At 43.1% G+C, this 17513-nt stretch overlaps 1 protein-coding gene across 4 annotated transcripts in view; it reads right to left on the reverse strand.

Moving 5' to 3' along the window:
• Positions 1 to 17513, reverse strand: part of SH3TC1 (SH3 domain and tetratricopeptide repeats 1) — a 104360-nt gene that overhangs the window by 7319 nt on the left and 79528 nt on the right. For all 4 annotated transcript variants that reach the window (XM_030191151.1, XM_030191150.1, XM_030191149.1 and 1 more), the window contains 4 exons: positions 9252 to 9432; positions 4785 to 4935; positions 1461 to 1583; positions 1178 to 1328 (listed from right to left, as the gene is read on the reverse strand). In XM_030191151.1, coding sequence (XP_030047011.1) covers positions 1178 to 1328; positions 1461 to 1583; positions 4785 to 4935; positions 9252 to 9432 — 606 coding nt within the window. The remainder of the gene's footprint in view (positions 1 to 1177; positions 1329 to 1460; positions 1584 to 4784; positions 4936 to 9251; positions 9433 to 17513) is intronic.

A 17513-nucleotide genomic window follows, 5' to 3' on the forward strand; every position in this document is an offset into this window, starting at 1 on the left:
TTTTGTGCCTCTCTCTTACATGCTCTTTTAAAGGGTAGTTTTATAACTAGGTGTGTGCCGTTGCACTGTGAGCTCTTCTATAAGATAGTGTGTAACTGCAAGGTGTACATGTGGGAGCAGCATCCGAGGGCATGAGTGTGCCTAATTACGAAAATACCATAAGTTATGCATGTTCTCTGCCCCACGCCGATGCGACCATTTATGCCTGCCATTGACCAGGCATAAATGGTTGCACTTAAATTTGAGTGTGCTAATGTAGGTTTGTGCTAGACTCTATAATGGAATCTGACCACCCAGATGCTGATATAGAACAGACATTTCCCATGCAGCACTGGGGCATTTAACTGGAGGCACCCTCTTATGGATCTGCCACCATATAGGGTAATTTTATAAGGGGGTACTTACTTAGGCGCTATTTTATAAAGATACATAGCATCTAAATGTCTTTATCAAATACTAGCTTAAGTTGTAGAAATTTTGTCTACCTTGCAGGTGCGGACATTTATACGCTGCAAACTCCACCCATGCACTGCCCTAAAGTCACCCTTGTACATGCCTACCAGCAAAGTACATGCCATCATGTCAACACACATACTTCAGAATTTTTTAACAGGCCACATATACATAAAAATGACTTTATAAAGTCTGTTACTGTTTTAGCCTCCATTTACCCAACCCAGAAGAGAGTTCCAGTCATCCATCAGGCTTTCTTAGCAAATTATCTCATGGCATTGCTCTTCGGCCTGTTATCCCATTCCTTATTAATATCATGACTCCTTATTCTAGAACTTTCATTCCTTTGAAAGCAGTTAACATCTTGTGTCTTATTAATACCTTTCAGGCATTTGAATTTCTTTGTCATATCTTCATAACATTTTCTTTCCTCTAGAGTATAAATCTGTTTAGATCTTTAAGCCTTACGGCATAGAGCTTCTGATGCAGACCCCACATCATTTTGGCAAGCCTTCTCTGCATTGTCTCCATTCTGTCTATACCGTTTTGAACACAGTACTCCAAACTGCATGATTTCAAAGGTTAACATCAGAGTAATAATTTAGACTATAAACTAAATCACTAAGAGATAAGACCATTTCCCCAACATCTCTGAACTAATTATAGAATCTTGAAAAGTCAATCTAAGTTGGAAAATTAGTAATAAGAAAAACACGGAGATTACCTAAACTCACACTAAGCGCAAGTGATGTTTTTGCATATTCCAGAGACTCCTCATAAGATTTTAGATGTAACAGTAGTTCCACCAGCTTGTTGCACAGTTGAAGTTCAGCCATAATGTTGCCAGTTTTCACAGCAAGAGGAAGGGCTCGGTCCTGAAAGAGGATGAATACATTTTAAGAGGCTAATTTGCTTCCGAGTCATGTCCTACTGCAATGACTCGGGCTTCAAAGCACTTCACTGTAAGCAGTCAGTTTTTACAGTCGTAAGGGTAATGAGCCACTCACCCTGTAGAAAGATACTGCTTTCTCTCGTTCAGTAGTGCCATTGAAAAACACATCTCCTGCTGCTTCAAACAAATCCATTCCCAAGTGTGGATCCCCAGTACAAAGAGCAGTGTCTAGGGCAACCTAAAATGAGAACAAAAGGGGGGGGGGGGGAGGTTGTAGCTTAATTGCAATATTAGAAGATAATAAATCCCTAGAATGAAATATTATAACATTTTTATCCATGCTATGTGAAGGCCCACAGATTGCACAATCTGAGTCTTCAAGCAAGACTTTTGGGTGGGAGGGACAGGGTTTTTTATGTCAATTTCCCCCTTCTATGGGCTTCCAGGTCAGCTGGGAACAGGCACATGGCTCCAGTTACATACATCAGTGGGAGCCCCATCTACTATATGCACCATCCATGCTCCACCCCTTTGCATGTCCCCCTTGCAAATACACACTGTGCAAAAGAAGCAGATATTGACCAACAAAGAAGAGACGCCAAGAGCTGGAGATAGCAGCGGATTGCATGTGTAGACAAGGTCAAGATTCAAACCCTTTGTTGAAGGAAATAACTTTTAAGATCAAGCATACATAGCCTGACGTGGACATGTTTTGCCCACTACAGGGCCGATCAGGGGAACTAGAAGGAGATCAAAGAAAATATTTCCTTCATAAAATTCCCAGATTGATACAATATCTTCACGTGCCTTCTAAAAGTCAGTGGGGGTGCTTAGACTATTGCATCAGGGAATTTCATGGACTTTTGCTGTACGTAGAGTCCATGAAATTTCTGATGCGGCACTCTGAGCACTGGGAAATGCTGGCCAACATTGGAGGTGGGCTATCTTTTCAGAAGTTAAGAAAGTTTAAATTTGTGATCACACACGTTTGCTATGGGCCAAATTCTATAAATGGCACCTTAAAAATTAGCGCTGAAAAACCACTCTGTTAGCGTGATTCTATAAACTAAGCCTAAAGTTACTCACAGTTTATAGAATATGCGCACGTGCCGTTCTTGCGACTAAAATTTAGGTGCACCCATTTAGGCCACCTAAAATCAGGCCTAAATACCTGCACCTAAGTTAGGCACAGATCAGATGTATTCCATAACAGTGCACATAGGTTTTTGAAATGCCTACAACCCACCCATTCTATGCCCATGGGATGCACTCATGAGAATTTACGCACACCGCGTTACAGAATACGCCTAGAAAGTTGTACATGTAGAGTCTAATTAAATCCAATTAGTACCACTAATTGGTTAAGTACCAAGCTGGGTTGCTGGCTGGCTGGCTGGCTAGGTTCACATCAGGCTCTGCTATATTTTCTGCTCATTTATAACCCAAACTTTTACTGACTTAGGCTCAGTCTGTGTTGAGGCACCAGTCCTCAATTTTACTTGGAACTTCTTCCATTTATTTTTGGCTTGAGAAAAGAAATTTTATCTCCCCTAAATAACTCTCCTCATGCACTGAGATTGGAGCTGGATCCTTATTTACATCTATCTTTCCTCTGGGACAATAAAGAAAAAGCCTACAGCAACCTGCATCAATTGGACCATCCAAGGATATCAGAACCAGAAACTCTAAAGTTCATACCTGCAATCCGTGAGTTAAAACATTTATTTTAACTACATAATCTATTTCTATAACTCTGAATCTTTTAGATTCCTTAAAACTAAAGGAAACCTATGCACTGTCTCCAAGAATTTCATATAGAAGTGCTAAGTGCAGCCATTTGTTTCTCTATTTGATGGAAGACTTTGATCTCACAGGCCTGGTCTGAATTTACAACTTTAAAAGGTCTGTTCTTTCAGTTATTAAAAGCCTTAACCCTGCATTGCCAACTAGGAAGACTGCTGATCTACAGGGTGTACTCCAAAGAGTGGACTGCAGTGCCACCGAGTGAAATTTTGCCTAACTAGCTTCTGACACAAAAAATGTGTCATGCAAGTATCCCAGTGGTGTGTGGGAGAGGAAACCATAACCCCCACAAACCAAAGAGAAGGCAAAAGTGCAAGAGGTCAAACACCTACATAACAGTACTTAAAAGATCACCTCATTGTCACACCAAAGCTACCCACAGCACCCCCAGACCACCCTTGGGAACTATAGGACTGGTGAATGCCAGATCAGCTGCAAAGAAATCCTTGGTGATCCATGATGCCATAAATGAACAGCTGTGACAAGGCAAGCCCCAGAGATTCCCTGGTGAAGCAGTTGAACCCAGAACTACGGGTCTCAGATGTCCTTGCAAGAATGAGAGAGTAATCCTAAAAAAATGGAATGGATTCCCAGCCCCAGCAGGGGGAGCAATGGCTTCAGGCAGGGTGAGCCTATTACTCCCTTCCCTACTAGAGGGAGAGGGAAGGATGAAGCTCAGTTTCCCTGGCTTTGCCATCAGTATATAATTCCCCCCAGCTGTGAGAAGGGGGGGAGCAGATTTCCTGGAGGCTCTGTCACCAGGAGAGAGGGGAGACGAATGGAGAGAGAGATTCCATGGAGTATGTGGAGGAAGGAAGTAGCCTACCACAAGAGCTGCCTAAGGGAGAGGGGCCAGCTACCATGGAGTGGGAGAATTCAAAGGTTGCCCTGCCCAGCACTTGAAGGCAGTGGAGGAGGCCACACCGGGCGTGGTGCTGAGAGGTGGGAGAAACTGCCAACCCTGCTCCTTACAGGGTTCCCTCTGTGCTGTGAAAAGGCAGGTGATTTGTGGTATTGGTTTGATGTGCAAAGACTGTCCATGAAGATTTGTTCTGAACTGTTGTGCTATATTGGAAGTGTGTTCAACTCTTACTAAACCCTTCTGAAGGAGGGGGAAGGGAAAGCTAATGCCCTAATAGAAGACCCGAGGTCTTGAGGAGCTGAGTGTTTGCTGAAGGATTTTGGGGACCTGGACTGTACCTTTTTTTCTTTTGAAGATTATCTTATGAGGACTGTACCTTTTTCCTTTGAAGACTATATTAAGAGGGCTGTACCTTTTGTTTGAAGAATATATTATGATTTTTGGTATGAAATTGCCTTGATAATAAAATACTTTGGCCCTGAGTCCTAGTATCAGCAGCGTTCTGTCCTGGAACCCTGGGAGCCCCGCAGGCTTGCTGGCTCCACCTAAGAAGAGGAAGCGGACCCCCCCCCCCCTTTACAATGGCACCCCAGATGGGACCGAGAACCATGGCGAGGAGTTGTTTGCAGTGGACCCTGGCTTCCCTTATCAAGGCGCATACCAGCGGTCACCCAAGGTAAGCAGTATCTAGGGACTGTCTCTTCATGTTCAAGTGTACAGCGCTGTGTACGTCTAGTAGCGCTATAGAAATGATAAGTAGTAGTAGTAGTATACCTGAATATAAAGGTCCACGAGTTCCTTTTGCCCTAAAATATGATAGATTCTTCCCGCCCGCAACCATGAATATGCCTCTTTTTCCTTCTGCTGCAGGTCTATAAAAATTCCAAGACTTCTCTTCGTGTATTTCAGAGCTGACCTGTAAGCCCTAAAAAGAAGCAAAACATTTATTTTATGCTACAAACTGGCTGATCTGTATAACATTAAACAAGAGCAGATTCATTCCTAGTTTCTTCATAACAAATAAGTTTCCTATACATCATGTTACACTAAATATTTCTGGCAATCAGGTTCTCACTTCCAGTTTGCTTCTGTAGAGTCCTCTTCAATCAGGCATTTTCCCTCACTTTGCTTGCATGATGTTTTGTAAACTGGTTTAGCAGATACCATCTGGTTTGTTTGTTTTTTTTTGCATTCAGTCATTACCTCCTTTTCCACCAGCTTCCAATGAATTTTGATAGGCTTTCAAGCACCTTTCTCTAGCTCAGTGGTTCTCAACCAGTGTTTCTGGCCATGCTTGTGTGTCACCAAAAAACTGACAGACAGCAAGCTCTTGCTTTCCTTAACAACCATGTGTGCATGCAAGCTGAGGAAAGCAGAGAACCAGAGAGTCATGTACTTGAAATTCACAAAAGTGGTCCTTAACTTTGCTTCATCATTACCCACAATGATAATGGCTGCCTCTAGCCCCAACTGGAAATATTGCAGGTCTGCCATTCCCTACACCGCAGTCACCAACACTGTGTGTGTATTTTCTTTGTATCATTTTCAGCAACAATGAATGATGAAAGGGATATATTCTTCTGGTTCAGCCATGAACTGTAGTGTCAGATGTGTCACAACAGAAGAAAGGTTGAGAACCACTGATACAGCTGTATCCTTCCCTACTTTTATAAACACCAATTTAAGATTCTTTTCCCTGTAGTACATATTCTGATTGTATAACACTAAATACGGTACAATGCAATTAATTTTATTTATTTATTAGGATTTATTTACCACCTTTTTAAAGAAATTTGCCCAAGGCGGTGTACAGCAAGAATAAGTCATACACAGGCAATATATAATTACAGATATTAAAATAACAGTACATAGTATGGCATTGTATGTTACTTCTAATGTTGTATTACCACGTGGTATGTTACTTACAATGTCTACACAATATGCAAAAAAAAAACATCAATAGAAAGGTGGGGTGTAAGCGAAGATGCAACAAACAAGATAGGATAGAGTAACATGAACTAGAAAATAAGGGGACTAACTTAAATAGAGTTGCATGTGAAGTCAGAAAGGTGTATGAATATGATTCCACCTCGGGTAGGAATGAACAATTAATAGAACACAGGAGGTGTCATCTGATAAGGACTACCATTTTACTAACATCTGCCCATTTGTGCTTGACTACTGTGTTATCACAAGTCTTGATCTGTGGTCTTCTCCCCCTTTCCCACCATCACTAATGTCCCTTTGTGTCTGTCCCATGCATGCTTGCATTTTGACACTACCCTGGCTTGTACCACCTACTACTGATAATTATTATTTATCTCATAGTCTTGTCTATTTTCAAATGTAGTAGTTAGTATCTTGAACATTATCTTCACACCATATGGCAATATGTTCACCCCAGATCCCCTTATGTCCTTGCTTTTACATCTGGTCCATCACCCTCCCTTAACTCTCAGCCCAGTCCTCAGGACACCGAGAGATGAGTAAAGACAGGAGAGAAAGGGTGAGGACAAGGAAATGGAGAGAGATGAGTGGAAGAATAGTTGAGACAAGAAGGAGGGAGGGCTGGTGGAGGAGATGCAATAAAGAATAAAGAGGTGAAAGATGAGGGAATTACGGAGAGGTGGGGAAGGATGAATGAGTGTGAAAGCCAGGAGCAAGTGGTGTGTGAAAGAGAAAGAGAGAGAGAGAAAAATTGATGAGTATAAGAAGGATGAAGAAAACACAAGAATAATGGAAAACCAAAGAAATGGAACCTATAACATAAGTAAAAGAAAAATGACAACAAGATGGAAAAATCTAATGTAAGTGCTGAGAATAAAATGAGTAGCAGAAGAAAAAAATATAGACATCAGAAGGGAGAGAACATGTGAAAAAAGAAAATGAATTAATAGGGAAAGGCAAAAAAATGAAAATCTAAATGAAATAAAAATGAAAAAAAAAACAATAAAGAAAGATGGTAAGCATACATTGAGAAATAGCCTAATGGTTAGTGCAGTAACCTGAGCCAGAAGAACTGAGTTCAATTCACACTGGAGCTCCTTGTGACTCTGGGCAAGTCATTTAATCCTTCATTGCCCCAGGTACACAACAAGTACCTATATATAATATATATAATAATATGTAAACCACTTTGATTGAACCCACAGAAAGAAAGCATATCAAACCCCATCCCCATCCCTTTATACTGTAGATATCAAGGGTGACAAGTGGGACTAGTAGTTCTGTATCATGATGAGGCAGCAACAGCTGAACAAGTGGAAAGGCTGAGGCAGGTGGTAGCAGGCCTGGGAGGAGGGAGTTAGGATGTGAGTGGCAGAGCATTTGTGCATGGAAAAGATGGTAAATGTTTGAGAGAGAAAGCTAGCCTCTCACCTGTTCTCTGTGGTGGTATTTAAAGAAGTTCCTGTTAACCAGCTAGTGTCTTTGCAACAGGTCTTCTAGAGTGTTTAAGTGTATGTTGCAGCTTTGTTCCTGTTTGTTCCCTGTTCCTGCCTGTATCTTATTCTAGTCCTGTTCATGCCCTGCTTCCTGCCTTGCTCCAGCCCTGTCTTCCAGCTCTAGCCATGTCTTCAAGCTCTAGTCTGGTCTTCATTCCAGCTTTGCCCAGGTGTCTTGCCCACCATCAGTCAGGGCCTAGCCAGCCCTTGGGTTGGCTAGGTAGCATCAACTTGGCTGTGACCCAAGGGCTCACCCCGAGTTGTGACACTAATAAATGCCAATCCAGGGGTGGGGAGTTCCCCATCACCATCACCACAAATCTGAGTTCTCTCCCCTTGCCCCCCCAAACAAAGCAGGCAAAATTATGCCTATGATGATACCCCTCCACCAGTGCTCAGGACTGCAACTGGATCTAAGATGGTACCACTGACCATTGTGGTACTTTCCCAGTACTACCACTAGGGAGCACCCTTCCATATAAGAAGATTTGAATTCCTTATATGGCAAGATGCCGCTAAGTGACAGTACCTTGAGACTAGCACTAGGGGTCATCATTACCATTCTGGATCTCAACACTAAATGCTGCACAGCCTATTGAAGTCCTATGGACTGCTACATGGCATTTAGCCATTCTAATCACTAGCGCACACTAAATCCATTAGCGTGATTTAGTAGAAGGACCCCTTAGCTACTACTATAAAAGAGTTCTGTTTATACAAATACTTTCTCCAATATATTCCTTTCTTTAATAACAATTTCTTTTATAAGAATATTTGGAGGAGTAGCCTAGTGGTTAATGCAGTGGACTTTGATCCTGGGGAACTGAGTTCAATTCCCACTGCAGCTCCTTGTGACACTGGGTAAGTCACTTAACCCTCCATTGCCCCTGGTACAAAATAAGTACCTGAATATATGTAAACCGCTTTGAATATAGTTGCAAAAACCTCAGAAAGGCGGTATATCAAGTCCCATTTCCCTTTCCCTATCTAGTTCCATGCCTATTTTTATGAGAGGAATCTACTGCATTTTAAAACAGTCGGGAAAAAAGGCAATATTCTTAATACAATTGGTGGCAAAAACACTCAGTGCTAATAGTACATTACAGCACCTTTTATCTGGACATCCCTTATTCATAAATTGCCAAGATTCAGAAAATTACAGGCAGTCCTGCTCTTCTGTAACCCACTCCTCTGGATACTTATACTTCTCCTCCTGCCAACCTATCTCCCTCCTGCACAGTTCACATATCAAATCAACTATTTGAACTGTGCAGTGCTCCTTAGATCAGTGCTTCCCAATCTTTTTATGGCTGTAACCCTGTGATTGTGGCTAAATAAAATTTTGTGACCCCCCCCCCCCCCGGAGGTGCAGAATAATGAAGCACCTATGGAGAGCCCATCTAGGTTGTGCCCCCCTAACTCTGCCTTAGATTAAATCTATCAAGCTGTGCCTTGCATAGTTCAATCCCCTGATTTAAGACCTTGAACTGTGTGGGAAGAGGCAGGAGCTTGCTGCCAGAGGAGTGGGTGACACAGGGGCTGGATTAGATTGGGCCATGGAGGGGGAGAAAGGTGAGATCAGACCACAAGAGGAAAAGAAGGGGGTGGACTGGGCCATGGGGAGAGCAGATTAGGCTTGCAGAGCCAAGGGAAGGCTGACAGAAAAAAAGAGGATCTCCAATTATCCTTTAAAGGCCTTGATATCACCATTCCAGATAAAAGGTGCTCTAATCTATTTGAAATAGAATGGAATTCTATACAATGATAGCTACTTACGGATAATTTTAATGCTTCTCACCTTTCAGTGCCTAAGGAAAAATACAGATGGCTAATGGTTTCCAATATTTGTCCCTCCAACACTTTGTCCGACACTTTTTGTGCTAAAGACAGTCGATACTTATTGTAGATGATACACTGGGCTTCATTTACAGCAACTGTACTGTAAAACCAACACAGCAACTGAATTGCTTGTAGCTGGCCTAGGTACAAAGGATAAAAATGTTCAAAATATAGCGGTACTACCTCCAAAACACATCACTGGGTTAAATGCACCTCTAAAATTACTGTAGTTGTCAAATATATAGTGACCTTTCCATTAAATAATTCCTTAAGATAGAATAGGAATCTAGCGATATGCACAAATTTAAAAAACAAATAATATTGAAATTCCTTCCAGTGTGAGGATTTCAAAATATAATAATCCAAAAGGGATGCATTAACAGAAATGATTCACAGTTCACAGCACAGATCAAATTATTTCTGGTTCTACTTCACTCTGAAATTGTTTATAAATAGAAATAAAACAAAACTTTTTATTTCTATTTATTACCGTTAAAAGTGAACATTGGACTGAAATTGTACAGAAATACTTGCTTTCTAGCTCTTCTTACCAGGGCTGATGTCAAAGCATATTAGCACCCTTCAGCTTACCCCCCCCCCCCCCCCATTTTATTTCCTCATCTCCTTCCAACACTCCCACTGTGCTCCTTTCCCCTTCCTGTTCTGCCCCCCCCCCCCCCCCCCCCCCCCCCCCCCCCCCCCCCCTCTAGTGCAACATGACTACTTTTCCACTCATGCTGCTGTTCTCACTCTTGCTTGCAGTCTGCATCACTGTCTGGCATGAAGGAGAAGCAGTGCTTAATACAATGCCTGAATCCTTCTGGTGCAGTGCCAATCTCGCAGTATGAGCGGCACAGACTGGCCTGGCACCAGAAAGAAGCAGGCATTGTGTTATGTGCTGCGTCTTTACTCTTTTGCATGTCAGAGAAAGAGACACCAGGCAGTGGTGTATTTATTCCAGGTGCCTGTGTTACGTGCACACTCCTTGTCAGACTGCCCCCCGCCTGTGCCTTAAAATCATCTCCCTCCAGACTTCACCTGGGCAGCGGCACTCGTAGGCTACCTATGGATTGAACGAGGACTTTCTCTGTCAACTGTCCTGTCTCTTCTGATGCAACTGCCTGTTTGTGAAAGACAGGACAGATCACAGAGAAAGCCCCAGTGCAGGCCATGAATGCCACTGCTGTTACCCGAGCGAACACAGGAGCAGAGCGAGGTAATTTTAATGTATCGGGGGGGGGGGGGGGTCCCGTTAAAATTTTCTACCTGAGTCCCTGATACCAGCCACAAGGGAGAGCAAGAATAGTAGCATCACGACCACAGGGAAAAAGAGAGACTGTAGCTTAGGATAAATGTAACATCAGGACATGCTAGGGAGGTAAAGTTCCTAGATGAGATCAATGACTGCTTTATGGAGCAGCTGGATCAGGAACCAACAAGAGGTTGAACAATTCTAGACTTAAGTCTTTATTGGAGCGCATGATCTGGTGCAGGAGGCAACGGTGCTGGGGCCACTTGATAACAGCGATCATAACATCAGATTTGATATAATCTCTGGAGTAAGTAAGTACACATACGAAATCCAATATGTTAGTGTTTAACTTTCAAAAAGGAGACTATGATAAAATGAGGAGAATGGTCCAAAAAAAAAAAGCTGCAAGGGTCAAAAACTTGAATCAGGCGTGGATGTTATTCAAAAATACCACTCTGGAAGCCCAGACCAGATATATTCCACTTATTAAAAAAGGAGGAAGGAAGGCCAAATGACAGCTGGCAGGGTTAAAATGTGAGATGAAGGAAGCTATTAGAGCTAAAAGAACATCCTTCAAAAAATGGAAGAAGGATCCGACTGAAAATAATAGGAAAAGGTATAAGGAACGGCAAGTCAAATGCAAAGCTCCAATAATGAATACAGAAGAAGATTGCACTGGAGGCAAAAACACATAATAAAAACTTTGGGGGATCCAAAATGGCCAACTGAACCTCGAGTGGGTGAAGTCTCTGCTCTTTACCTCCTTCCAATCTTGCAATGCCAAAGCGCAGGGGAAAATCGACCTCCGTGGTAGCCTCTGGTCAGCCTCCTGCACCGATGGCTGGACCTATGGACCTTTTTGTGCAGGCTACAAAGCGCCAAATAGGTCAGTTGGCAACACGCTAGCGACGCCCAGGGTGAGTGGAGACCCCGGAGCGATGCCAGTGCCCCAACCATACAGTGCCTCCCCCGCAGCCACAGAGTGCTAGTTCTCCATTATCGGCGTCTTCCTCTCTCCAGCCAGGAGGTGCAGTTCACATGGGACGAGGAGCTGTGCAAGGAACATCTACTTCTGCGGGAAACCTCTTGGCTACAGGTAACATAGTAACATAGTAGATGACGGCAGAAAAAGACCTGCACGGTCCATCCTGTCTGCCCAACAAGATAACTCATATTTGCTGCTTTTTGTATATACCCTACTTTGATTTGTACCTGTGCTCTTCAGGGCACATACCGTATAAGTCTGCCCAGCACTATCCCCGCCTCCCAACCACCTGCCCTGGCACAGACTGTATAAGTCTGCCTAGCACTATCCTCACCTCCCAACCATCAGCCCTGCCTCCCAACCACCGGCTCTGGCACAGACCGTACAAGTCTGTCCAGCACTATCCCCGCCTCCCAACCACAAGTCCCGCTGTCCACCACCGGCTCTGGCACAGACCGTACAAGTCTGTCCAGCACTATCCCTGCCTCCCAACCACCAGCCCCGCCTCCCGATCTTGACTAAGCTCCTGAGAATCCATTCCTTCGGCACAGGATTCCTTTATGCTTATCCCATGCATGTTTGAATTCCGTTACCGTTTTCATTTCCACCACCTCCCGCGGGAGGGCATTCCAAGCATCCACTACTCTCTCCGTGAAAAAATACTTCCTGACATTTTTCTTGAGTCTGCCCCCCTTCAATCTCATTTCATGTCCTCTCGTTCTACCACCTTCCCATCTCCGGAAAAGGTTCGTTTGCGGATTAATACCTTTCAAATATTTGAACGTCTGTATCAAATCACCCCTGTTTCTCCTTTCCTCCAGAGTATATATGTTTAGTTCAGCAAGTCTCTCCTCATACGTCTTGTAACGCAAATCCCATACCATTCTCGTAGCTTTTCTTTGCACCGCTTCAATTCTTTTTACATCCTTAACAAGATACGGCCTCCAAAACTGAACACAATACTCCAGGTGGGGCCTCACCAACGACTTATACAGGGGCATCAACACCCCCTTTCTTCTGCTAGTCACACCTCTCTCTATACAGCCTAACAACCTTCTAGCTACGGCCACCGCCTTGTCACACTGTTTTGTCGCCTTCAAATCCTCAGATACTATCACCCCAAGATCCCTTTCTCCGCCCGTACCTATCAGACTCTCCCCGCCTAACACATACGTCTCCCGTGGATTTCTATTCCCTAAGTGCATCACTTTGCATTTCTTCGCATTGAATTTTAATTGCCAAACCTTATACCATTCTTCTAGCTTCCTCAGATCAGGTGGTGAGGTGAGCGCTCTTACTTTACCAGCTCAGAAGGTACAGACGTTATTTGCTCTTACTTTCTTAGAAGAAAAACCGTCTGAAGTTACCCTTGCTAACCTCTGGACCTTAATTGTCAATCTGGGAAAAGTTTTATGTCTTCAGATTCAGGCTTTGGACTCTCAAACTCAAACTTTGAAGGAGAAATTAGTATCAGTTGATATAAAAAAAAACTATCAGAGAAAATTGAAACACAGGAGAGAGATGTGCAAGAAATACAAGCTACTATGATAAAAGATACAATGAATATGCGGAGAAAAATTGTATCTATGGAAAGTACTCTGAGAAGTAACAATTTACGATTTTTGAATTTCCTCAAGGTTGGGTCTACTACACCTAGAGAAATGTTAAGGAAATACATAAAAGAAATTCTTGGGGTTCCAGAGGACTCTATACCCCCTTTCTCTCAAATATATTATCTGCTGAGTAAACCAACAGGAGGTCAATTGGTTCCTGAACATGCTGATTCTCCTTTAGATATATCAGCAATTTTAGAGTCTTCGGACTCAGAAACAGTTATTGCCTCTACTTTATTGGCTTCTGTTGCTTTAACGCCGGATAAAACATGGTTGATGAAAATGTTTTTTAAGAACAAAGACAAAGACTTTATGGGACCTAAAATATGGGTATTCCCAGACGTATCAAGAGAGACTCCAAAAAGACGTAGACAGATACTTAAACCAGGGGTTCTTCAAATTGGTGCTTTTATTTACAGTATCCATGCAAATGTGTAGTCAGATAGTCAACCAAATATATGCTTTTCGAGCCCTCACATCTCACTGAATTTCTTGTAGCCAAGAGAACTGAGGGGATAAGTTAATATCAATATTAATGTTACATTGATGTTTTTGTCGACAAAGCTCTAGGAAAGTAAATAGGGCTCTTTGTGACCACTCAGGTTATAATTCCTATAATAGTATTGATATACAATAATTCCACTTATGTATTCTTGGATCCAAAGTAGTGGATTTATTCATAATCATAATTTGTAATAGCAAATAACTTACTTTTCTGTACAAGTTTTACTTGATTATAAGAATTTGAAATGAATAAAAAAAATAAAAAAAACTTTGGGGCCCTTTTAGTAAGCTGCGCTACAAGGGGCCATGCACTATGATTAGTGTGTGGGTTTCCCCGGGTGCTGAGGCCACTTTTAGCCAGATGTAAAATGACCACATTTCCATTTTTCCCATTAAGGGCAAGGTACTAATTTCCAGATTAGAGCATGAGCCCTTGCCAACTCCTATATAGTAGGCAGAAAGGGCTCATGCACTAACCATGCGCTAGTCGATTGATGTGTGGTAATCTAGCTGTGCTAACCGATTAGCGCTGGGCACGCCTACTCTCCACCCCCCAAGAACACAACCCTGGTGCTAAAAAAATGGTCTATGGAATTTTCCTTTAGGAAGCCATCCAAACCTTTCATAAACCCCGCTAACTGCCTTCATATTCTCTGGCAATGAATTCCCGAGTATAATTACACACTGAGTGAAGAAACATTTTCTCCAATTTGTTTTAAATTTACTACTTTTTAGCTTCATCGCATGCCCCCTAGTCCTAGTATTTTTGGAAAGAGTAAACAAATGATTCACGTCTACCCGTTCCATTCCACTCATTTTATACAGCCGTCTTTTCTCCAAGCTAAAGAGCCCTAGCCACTTCAGCCTTTCCTCATAGGGAAGTCATCCCATCCCCTTTATCATTTTCGTCGCCCTTCCCTGTACCTTTTCTAATTCCACTATATCTTTTTTTGAGATGCAGCGACCAAAATTGAACACAATATTAGAGGTATGGTCGCACCATGGACTGATACAAAGGCATTATAACATCCTCGTCTTTGTTTTCCATATTATCATCAACGATGATGCCGAGATTTCTTTCTTGACTGGTGACTCCTAACATGGAACCTTGCATTACGTAGCTATAATTTGGGTTCCTCTTTCCCATATGCATCACTTTGCATTTGCTCACATTAAGCGTCATCTGCCATTTAGATGTCCAGTCTCCCAGTCTCGTAAGGTCCTCTTGTAATTTTTCACAACCCTCTCGCGACTTAAGAACTTTGAATAAATTTGTATCATCAGCAAATTTAATTACCTCACTAGTTACTCCCATCTCTAGATCATTTATAAATATGTTAAAAAGCAGCGGTCCCATCACAGACCCCTGGAGAACCACACTAGCTACCTTTCTCCATTGAGAATACTGACCATTTAACCCTACTCTCTATTTTCTATCTTTTTCACCAGTTTTTAATCCAAAATAAGACACTACCTCCTATCCCTTGACTCTCCAATTTCTTCAGGAGTCTTTCATGAGGTAATTTTTCAAACGCCTTTTGAAAATCAAGAAACATAATATCAACCGACTCACTTTCACTGCATATTATTGTTTAGTACAGGAGTGAAGGAATAGCCTAATGGTTAGTGTGGTGCCCTGGAAACTAGAGGAACTGGGTTCAGATCCCCCTGCAGCAACTTGCAACTGTGGGCAAGTCACTTAACCCTCCATTACTCCAGGTACAAAATAAGTACTTGCATATAATATGCAAAACCACTTTGATTGTAAACACAAAAAAAATGGTATATCAAACCCTTTCCCTTCCAGCACAGGGCAGCGCTGGCCAATATGTCATTGTCAACTAACAACTCTCACACCATTTTGTGTCAGCTGCTCCAAGGACTAAGATAATCCAATATGGAGCAGGCTGAAGTTTGGGAGTCACCTACTTATATGCCTAACTCAATCCTGCTCTTTAACAGAAAAAGCAATGTTAGGTAGCAGGATTGATGAGGCACACAATCCTTCCTACTTCCCTGAGAGTTCTCTCACTGTTTTGAACTATGGAACTCACTAAGGAGATCATTGCAGGTGGGAAGGGCTGTACATACCCAAAACTTTAAAGATCTAAGCTCTGGGAGAGCACCTCCATCCTAGTGCTGTCAGATGACATCATCCACTTGATGACGTGCTTTATCAATCTTGCTGTCTACGAAAAATATCTATCTGTTACAGGTGAGCAACATTGCCTTTTCTTCCCTCAATCTAAATATGCTAAAACACCTCTTTATAATGCAGCTAGAAGTATGAACACTTATCGAAAGAGAAGGGTGCCCATCGTTCGACACAAATCTACTACTATTACTACTACTACTATTTAGCATTTCTATAGCGCTGCAAGGCATACGCAGCGCTGCACAAACATAGAAGAACGACAGTCCCTGCTCAAAGAGCTTACAATCTAATAGACAAAAAATAAATAAAGTAAGCAAATCAAATCAATTAATGTGAACGGGAAGGAAGAGAGGAGGGTAGGTGGAGGCGAGTGGTTACGAGTCAAAAGCAATGTTAAAGAGGTGGGCTTTCAGTCTAGATTTAAAGGTGGCCAAGGATGGGGCAAGACGTAGGGGCTCAGGAAGTTTATTCCAGGCGTAGGGTGCAGTGAGACAGAAGGCGCGAAGTCTGGAGTTGGCAGTAGTGGAGAAGGGAACAGATAAGAAGGATTTATCCATGGAGCGGAGTGCACGGGAAGGGGTGTAAGGAAGGACGAGTGTGGAGAGATACTGGGGAGCTGCAGAGTGAATACATTTATAGGTTAGTAGAAGAAGTTTGAACAGGATGCGAAAACGGATAGGGAGCCAGTGAAGGGTCTTGAGGAGAGGGGTAGTATGAGTAAAGCGACCCTGGCGGAAGATGAGACGGGCAGCAGAGTTTTGAACCGACTGGAGAGGGGAGAGGTGACTAAGTGGGAGGCCAGCAAGAAGCAGATTGCAGTAGTCTAAACGAGAGGTGACAAGGGTGTGGATGAGGGTTTTGGTAGAGTGCTCAGAAAGAAAGGGGCGGATTTTACGGATGTTGTAAAGAAAGAAACGACAGGTCTTGGCGGTCTGCTGGATATGAGCAGAGAAGGAGAGAGAAGAGTCAAAGATGACCCCAAGGTTTCGAGCTGAGGAGACAGGGAGAATGAGAGAGCCATCAACAGAAATAGAAAATGGGGGGAGCGGGGAGGTGGGTTTGGGGGGGAAAATGAGATGGGCGTCCTTCTCCCAGGGTCGCCCAAATCAGCATAATCGAAAACCAATTTTGGGTGTCCTCAAATGCTTTCCGTCACGGGGACAACCAAAGTTCATGGGGGCGTGTTGGAAGCATAGCGAAGGCGGGACTGAGGCATGCTTAACAGATGGCTGGTCCTCGGCCGATAATGGAAAAAAGAAGGGTGTCCCTGACGAGCACTTGGCCAACTTTACTTGGTCCATTTTTTCTTGCGACCAAGTCTCAAAAAGGTGCCAGAACTGACCAGATGACCACCGGAGGGAATCGGGGACCACCTCCCCTTACTCCCCCAGTGGTCACTAACCCCCTTCCACCCTAAAAAAAAAAAAAACTTTACAAATATTTTTTGCCTGCCTTTATGCCAGCCTCAAATGTCATACCCAGCTCCCTGATAGGAGTATGCAGGTCTCTGGAGCAGTTTTAGTAGGTGCAGTGCACTTCAGGCAGGCGGACCCTGGCCCACCCCCCCCCCCCCACCCCCACACCTGTTACACTTGTGGTAGTAAATATGAGCCCTTCAAAACCCACCAGAAACCCACTGTACCCACATCTAAGTGCCCCCCTTCACCCCTTAGGGCTATGATAGTGTTGTACAGTTGTGGAGAATGGGTTTT

The sequence above is a fragment of the Microcaecilia unicolor genome, chromosome 2, assembly GCF_901765095.1.
Source record: "Microcaecilia unicolor chromosome 2, aMicUni1.1, whole genome shotgun sequence".
In the NCBI taxonomy this organism is placed as follows: domain Eukaryota; kingdom Metazoa; phylum Chordata; class Amphibia; order Gymnophiona; family Siphonopidae; genus Microcaecilia; species Microcaecilia unicolor.